Genomic DNA, 8,904 nt, shown 5'->3' with positions numbered 1-8,904 from the left:
TCAGTGTGTTTTCTGAAAGAATGTGTAAGAAATAAAGTAGAAACGGGTGAATTTTATTTTAAAGCACTAACACCACTTATGCTTTATTGTTTTTGGGGTAATAACCGTAGTCCTGTAATACATTTTTAAAGTTGAGGTGACTTGTTGAGTAGATTTAATGCGGTAAGAGTTGGACATCCAGAGTTAGGGTTATATTTCTATAAATGTAAATAAAAAAAGGTAAAACGACTGACTAATTGATAAATACTACTTAGTAATGCACTTTTACTGCAATAGTTTTTATTTTGTACCACTAAAGTTTGTTCCTATTATTTATTGTGTCCATTTTTGTTATGAATAGTCCCACAGTTACTAACTTACTAATTATTCCAATATTACCATATGATTGCAATTACTTTAATTAGCATTAATTTTTAGGTATGTGGTTATTTTATCATTTTATTATTGACTCATTACAGCTACAATTACTGAATTACTATTAAGTAACAATGTCCCCGATTGCATTGTGGATGGTGACTAACTTGACAAAGAATGACATCCATATAATCAAAATCAGCCATTCAAGTTGAGTTTGTGTAACGTCATGTCATTTTATTTTGTTTTATAGGTGAAATAAAGAAAGTTGTGTGAGGGGTGATGCTGAGCCAGTAGGCATCATGCCAGTCCCGTTGTCAGGTGCCGTTCTTCTCACTTTTGCTGTTCTGCTGGGATCGGTGGGCTCAGAGCCACTAGAAGAGATTGTCTCTGCAGGTAAGCAAAGTTTCAGCATATAGACACGTAATAACCGAACCAACACTGTAGGGGAGAAGCAGAGTGGTTTTTCAAACCACCAAACGAGTCTATGATCACCAGAAGAGCTCATCTGACCATGATGTTAAATCTGGACTGCATTGTAGGCACTCATAGTATCCAATTAAATGTCATGCATATTTTGTAATCTGGTTTTCTGATCCAAAATGCCCTGAAACATTTATTTACTGACTGACTGGGTGCCACTGGATGACTGGTAGTGTATACTCAACTCAGAGGGGTATTTTAAATTGTAATTCAGGTGCTTCACTGAAATATCGTATTACATTCCTGATCTCAATCACATCATAAATATTCTCCTACATATCTCAGCTCCACCGGTTCTCGTTTGCTGAGTAGCGTCTACTAGACAAGTTTTACCACCCAAGCTTAGCTTCATGTTCCATCTCTTGCGATATCAAGATCAAATCCTCCTCTTCTCACGCTCTTGCAGTATAAGTACAGCAGTATGGTTGTTTCTAACAACCTGGGATGAAGGATGTTTTGAAGTGACAGCAGAATCTCTGATGTACTGTTGGCACTCAGCGTCAGTTCTCAGTTCTGGCAGAAGCAATACAAAACAAAATGAGTACAGCTGTTATTCAGCAGGTTCAGAAATGAGATCTGTTCCCCTGCCAGCGCCCTGTCTGAGAAAAGCTCACACGGTAGCTAACTACTCAGTTGAGCCCTGTTAAATGCTAATTCTAATATAATCTGAAATTACCATAAACAGCTCATTAAAATCACACGCAGGTGTGAACACAAACACAAATATTGGCACACGTGAACCCTTTCTGTACTCACTCCATTAAGATCTGGGAACTGATTCAAAGAAGTTGAAAATATTCCACAGTAGACACAATGGGGACAGCTCTGGGGCTCTGTAGATAGTATGGGGGCTTGTACATCTAGCTTCAAGGTCCTCAGGAATTTGGGTTTTTCACCATACCTGCCTGTTCCACATGGGTTTTCTTCAGGTACTTTACTTTCCTTCCACTTTCCAAAACACAATTAAGTGTAAGTAATGAGTGGGTGAGTTTACGTTTTGCACAATGGATTGGCACTGTCCAGGGTGTGTTCTCACATGACTCTGATTAGAATGAAGCAGTTACTTAATATGGATAAATGAAGATGAATGTGTAGACAAAATGAACAGACGTGGTTATTTATATATTTAGTTTTCTGGAGGCATTAAACATTTACGTTATGGAGAGATGGTTAGAGCAGCAGAAATTTACCACTGGGTACCATTGTAGACTACTAATTTATTAATTCATTCATTTAGCCATTAATTTGCAGATGACGTACACTCTCAAATTAACTTACTGATATGATAGGTGTTTGTTTTTGAAGTATTTTTTTTGAAAATGTCAATATAATGAATAGGCACATGATGCATGGTTGAAGAAGTCTACATAGCTTACAAGTTAATTAAAATATAAACCTGCCCGGGGTGTTTTGTACTTTTTATCCAGTGGATTGGACCCATTGCCACTGTGAATAGGTTCAAAACGTTGGTAAAACAGACAATGAATGAATGTCTGAATAAACATGCAACCCCTCTGTACACACTGGTTGTAGATCAGCTTGCAGATTTTAGTTTGCTTGTGGTATTACATGCCAAACATTTAATAAACAAAATAACTGGTAACATGTCTAAACAATTAAAAAAAAGGTATAACAGTTAAATGCTTAGACCTATTACACACACACACACACAGACACACACACACACAATGGAGGTCATTACTAAAGGCCTGGCAGCGAGAGTGTGAATTGGCTTTTATCTCTGGCTCACATGGAGGTCAGTCCTTGCTCTGAGAGAGTCAGTACGGCTCTCGCTCCAAGCTTTTGAGGCAGGAGTCATTCCTGCAATACTAAGCTGTTCACCGCTGTGCTTATAAATTGTTTCCCCACTGCTCTTGGACACTCCGATTCCCATCCAGTTCATTTACGAGGTGAAACAATAGCGTCCTCGTTCTTGGCTGCTTCAGTGTTCTGATGTTCATTCGAATATACTCTTGGGTCATTTAATAAATAGACTGATGACTTGTGGAATCATTTGACACTTTCTGATTTAACCTTTTGTTATTTCATGAGTTGAATTACGTATGGGTAAAGGAAATTCAAGAAGAATGTGCAAATGGAATGGAACTACATGCTAGAATGAAAGATAATTGTATCACATTCATAATGAGCTGCTTTTCAGGTTGAAGGAAGGGCAATAAAATCATTTATATGGTTAGCCAGGACAAAAATATCTCGTCATTAGTGATTGATTAAGTGCAGCTGTGCCCAAATAAATAAAGGTAGTTCAAGTGCATCCCATACAAAGTACATGAAGCGTACATGTACATGTGGTCTCTTGCCAAAGCACAAGCACATTTTGTCAAATGCATTCCAAGAATTCTGTATCTTTGTCTTAACTTTGTCTTAAAACACTTTTCAGGAATATCATTTTTACCCTTGTGAACCTTATTACCCACCTAGTTTGAGGCTTCCATGCCAACAATGCTGTTTCTAGAATGAATAGAATGCCTTTATTTGTCATATATACAGATACACATGTACAGTACAATGAAATTCTTTTTTCGCATATCCCACCTTATTTGGAATCAGAGCACAGGGTTAGCCATTGCACGGCGCCCCTGGAGCTGAGAGGGTTAAGGGCCTCGCTCAAGGACCCAACAGTGGCTGCATGGCAGAGCTGGGATTCAAACTTTTCAATTAATAGCCCAAAGCGCTACATATTATTGTCCTAGATATGATGGGAGTATGCCATGTCTGCACTCACAATGTAAAAAACTCCAATTCAGCTTTTCACTGGTTATAACTTTTGTTAGAAATACTTTATTGTGTCGCAGCGGGATATTCCGCTAGCACACCAGCGCTCAGATTCTGAACTCCTCGGTTCGAAACTCGGCATTGCCACTGGTCGGCTGTCATCTAGCGGGCATAATTGGCAGTGCCTGCAGCAGACACAGTTCTGCTAGGGCAGGATGACCAGACTATGAGGGTGGGGTCTTCAAACGCTGTGTAAGGACCCTGATTAGCAGATACAGAGGTGTCTGTGCAGAGTGCATGGGTGAAAAAGGGTTCCGCAAAGGGCTGCGCATGGATCGGAGGAGGCGTGAGCAGCAATATACCCATCTCGACTGCAATCAGGGATCCCCCAGCAGCGGAAGACAAGTTGACTACACTAAATCGGGAGAAAATGCATAAATAAAATAGAAAAAAAGAAATACTTTATTGTATAGGTATGGTTTGTTTAAAGTAATTTTTATTCTAGGCCACCCAACATGGATGGGTCCCTGTTAAGTCTGGTTCCTTTCAAGGTTTGTTCCTTGTACTTTTAGGGGCATTTTTCCTTGCCGCTGTAAAGTTGCTTTAGGACAGTGTCTACTGTAAAAAATGCAATACAAATAAATTTGACCTGGCTTGACTTGCTAAGAAAATCTCAATTATATCAAGGATAGGCTGTTTCTTTAACTATAGTGAAAGTTTCTGATTCTGGCTCACAACAAAAGCATCTCCGTGTCTTGGCAAGTTTCCCGTAATGGAAAGAATATGAATAGATAAAAAGTCCAACAGAGGCATTTTTTTAGGCTGATAAAATACAATCGTGATTAAAATTCATCTTGTAGATCTTGATGTCAGGCTCAATGAAATTGATTTCACTAGAGTAAAGCCTGGCATTTTTAACTAATTTGCTGGTTGCTTTAATCCCAAACTGCTAATCTTCAGTGTCATACGTGGATAATGAATGCAATATTGCAATTGTGTTTATGCTAAATTATGCTAAGATAGTTTAATCAATTAGAGATTGTGTACGCTCCTGAATAAAAGTAAAAAAAAGAGAAAAAAATTATGAAAGGGAAAGAGCAGAGCTATCGTGACTAAACCCTGTATGCATTGTTAGAATTCTAATACATCATATAGTAGTGCTTCACACTATATGGCACATTCACTGCTAAGCCACATTCACTGCTTACAGGTGTGTAGAATGAACTTTAAGTTAATAAAAAGTAGTTATATGCTTCTTATCATGGCAGAAGTTGTTCTAGCATGACTGTGCACAAAGTGAGGTTCTTAAAGACATAGTTTGAAGAGTTTGGTGTGAAAGAACTCCACTGACCTTCACAGAACTCTGACTTCAATGAGAATTGCCAGAAGAGCCTGTTATAGATGCAAAAAGGATGAGGTGAATGACAGGGTGGGATGGGGCGAATGCCCATAGTTTGGAAACATGTCCAACAAGTTTATGATCAGGTGTCCACTTGCTTTTATTTATTTAGTTTAAGTATAAATTTAAGTAGGTTAATCTGAGAGTCATTGCTACTAAAGTCTTTAATTAAACAAGTGTGTGTGCGTGTGTGTTTGGTTTCTCTTGCTACTTGATTACTACGTATTGATTTATGCATATCTGTATCGCATTAGTGCCTTTCCCAGATGCATTAATTGTTTTGTAAAATACACATGGCTAAAAGTATTTGGACACCCATTCTAACAGTTGGAAGGAACGCAGCCATGAAGTCTAAAATTATGTGGACACCCATACTTATTGAGTTTAGGTGGTACCAGTTACCATTGTAGGGCTGTGGTAGCTCAGCGGTTAAGGTACTGGACTAGTAAACAAAATGTTGCTGGTTTAAGCCCCAATACGTGACTTGAACTCATGGCCAGGTCCAGTGGAAGCAAAGTGGCTCCAGAGCATCACACTACCACCACATGTTTGACTGTTGGTTTGATTTTTTAAGTACAATGAGATGCTAGATTCAAACATTTTGCATTGACTTGGTTATCTTTGTCTAATATTAAAAGTAGTTTGATCAATTTACAAAGAAATTGGGTGAGATGAACCTTTTTTTTTTACTATTTCACAGCACTGTAGCAGTTTTACATGGAACATGATTTTGAATTTTTTATCTTCTAAGAGCCTGGTTTACTCAGCTTGATTTTGTGCACCACTGCAGAAAAACCATGTGCAGATGTATTACAACCAAGACTATATAAAATATCACCATGTTTAGATAACCTGCTGTTGTAGCTAGAGCGTTAGAGTGATATAACCCTTATCTGATCAGACCCAAGCACAGGACTAACCTAATTTCCCAAGGTGCCTCTGGCGCTGACTGAGCAATCTGGATCATCTTTATATTTACCCCAAGGACAGCCAGGGTGAGGAGGTTCCTGGGTAACGCTATTGTTGCAAACGTCCCGACACTGCTAGCACGGCTGACTGGTATTGCTTGAACTCATGGTCTGTCATGCCTTATTCCCCTCTCATACTCTGATAACAGTGAAGATCATAAATAACCAGGCAGCTAGAGGCATTTATACATTTTTAGATAGGCTTCATATGATTTACCAGTTATACCATGCAGTCCATATCAAACTTGGTTCTTTTGCTGGCTGTTTTATTATCTGAAATAATCTTTTTTTTCTCCAATATGTAACTCTTATTTATCCAGTTAAGTTTAGAGTTCCTACCAGTTTGTGAGGGTCATAAAGCCACTGTGCAAATAAAAACAGGCCTCAGGATGCACACAACTGCCAGTGTAATTATCAGTATTATATATTATTATTATATATTATTTTGAGCCCAATTTTAATAAGGCATGTAGTTTCTGAATAAATACAACACTGTAAGGTCAGTGTGTTCTGTACGTCAGCTACACAAAACAGTGTTTTTAAGTAACAGCTCTATGTTTATGTCCAATTATACTGTTATTTACTTTTACACCCTTACACATGCTCCATCTCAGCCTGCAGTTTATATCTCTCAAAAAATAATATTTAGTTTTGCAGTATTTCTTTCATCACTTGGATTATAGCAATGCGGGTTAAAGGCTTCTTTTTTTTTAAGTGACTGAAGAATAGTAGCAGCCGTTCCCAACAGATGGACGCAAAAGCATGTGGGTGGAAGAGTGAGTCAATGGTGACTACTACTTTACACACGTCTGTTTGTCTGTTTATTCAGTTGCCCATGTGTGTCTAAAATGACCAGCAGCTAAAAGCTAAATGTCTTAAAATCACATCCAAAATGTGTAGCAGGCACCAGAGAGAATATTTTCCATTAAACTGGAATTTTTGGATCAAGTGCCAATGCATAATTTGGTGCAAAACCTGTCACTGAGCAGTTGGCAGAAGGTAATATGGTGTCCAAACTTTTCTTGTTGGGGCCAGATAGAGTAAAAATATTTAAACACGGGCCACAGACTCTTTTGTAAGAAAACAAATAAAAATATAACAAATATGACAAAGATGTTGTGGAGGACTCATAATACAATGGGAAGCTATCTGGTGCAAATCAAAAAGTTCAACAAATACTTAACAGTGGCTTCGGGCCATTCAAACCAATGGGCTGAGGCGACACAACCCAACATCTCCCTGTGTGTACCGAAAACGGTTAAATTTGCATATAAATTTGCATATAAATTATACTTGTATACCTTTATACTAATTAAAAATCAACGAGAATTTGTATACATTTAAAAAGAACATTTGTTGCTCCGCATTCGTCTCATTTTTGTGAGAAAAGTGGTGCTGCACTGGATGCTGGAAGCATCGGATGCTTCCTCGTCATTCAGTCAGTTTATCTCTTCAAAATAAGGCACCTTAGTAGGCAGCATTTTAAGGTATCTAAGAATTTAGACAGCCTTCTTTTGGGGAGCATGTATGATGTAAAATGCTGTCTATCTAGAGAGCTCACTAGGTTTTCAGACAGACCCATTGCCTGTTTTAATGCCTGTCTTAATATGGTGTACACTATATGGCCAAAAGTTTGTGGACACCTGAGTTTATTGGACATTATTGTTGGAAAACCATGAATATTATTTTGGGGCTTTAATGGTCCATTTTTTATTAGACATTTTGGTAGATTCTGTATATTCCCAAATCATTCCCGTGTTTAATGCCACTGATTGCAAATCAAGTATTTCCAGACATGATTCACCCACAATGTCCTTTTTTGTACACAATGTTTGGTTCCTTAACAACCATACAAGGTGTTGGATGAGGTTTAGTTCAGGCTAGTCAGTGAATAAACTGGAATGAACTCATCTGACCAAGAATCAGGCTCTATAGCCCTGTATAAATGCTCGACCACAATAACGCTCTTGCGGCTGAATAAAAGCAAAACCACGCAGTCGTGTTCCCAAATCTAGTTGAAGCGGTTTCTGAAAAAGTGGAGGCTCTATTAATGCCTATGGTTTTGGCCATGTAGTTTATTTTCGACAGCACTTTACTTTAAGATTGAGCTTTTAAGGTAATGATGATTATTGTTAGTTTAGCTTGGAGTGACTTTTGAAATGCTGTTGTTTATTTCAGTGTGAGTTCGCTGTGCTGGCTGGAACTTATCTGTATGTGTTTTCTGTCTACAATTTGTCCCAACAGGGTGTCAAAAATTGGATATATTTGGTGACGTGCTTACAGAAGACTAGGACAAAAGACAAAATGTGTACATGTACATACACTGATGTTCCAGTGACTAAGAGATCATTATCCAACAAATCCAACAAATCCTTTTTTTTCCATTACCGCAACTTATTTGTATGCAGAACAAATTGCCCAAGCACTGGCGCTGATACACATACATTCACATTTCTCAACCTACAATCTCTCCACCATTGCCAACACACATCTCACTTTCTCTGCATGAAGCTCCGTGTGGGATCTTGCATATATTCATGCAGTGTATTGTCATGCTGCACACAAATCTTCAGCACTGTGGCATGCAGTGTGTTAGAGAAGAAATACAAGGTAGGGAGCAAAAGGGTTTGTGCATCGACTGACCACATGAATCAGATACGCATGAATCAGATACACACACATACACACTCTGCGGTTTTTCGATCTCCATAGATTTGTGGGCGGGTGGCGCGGGACCTTTGTGGCTTTCCAAAGGCACCGGATTCTCAACCACACCAAGTCAGGCCATTAATCTCTCTGTACTTGACATGTCAATCCTAGAAAGCTGCAACTCTTAGTGTCCTCAATAACCCACATTCAAAAGTCCACTGTTATATTGAATATATATACCACACACACAGAAAATCAATTTCTTTTGACACTAAGAAGTTAATAGGTAATTTTCTACAACCCGCATTTGCAAAA

General features: G+C 38.4%; 1 protein-coding gene across 1 annotated transcript in view; it reads left to right on the top strand.

The window, feature by feature from the left end:
* The first annotated feature begins 656 nt into the window (after window positions 1–656).
* Window positions 657–8,904, top strand: part of LOC134332935 (roundabout homolog 1-like) — a 214,454-nt gene continuing 206,206 nt past the window's right edge. The window contains exon 1 of the mRNA XM_063014770.1: window positions 657–750. Coding sequence (XP_062870840.1) covers window positions 657–750 — 94 coding nt within the window. The remainder of the gene's footprint in view (window positions 751–8,904) is intronic.

The sequence above is a fragment of the Trichomycterus rosablanca genome, chromosome 18 (assembly GCF_030014385.1).
Source record: "Trichomycterus rosablanca isolate fTriRos1 chromosome 18, fTriRos1.hap1, whole genome shotgun sequence".
Lineage (NCBI taxonomy): Eukaryota > Metazoa > Chordata > Actinopteri > Siluriformes > Trichomycteridae > Trichomycterus > Trichomycterus rosablanca.
Note: the sequence above shows the minus strand (reverse complement) of the source record. Positions and strands in the feature narration are given on the sequence as shown.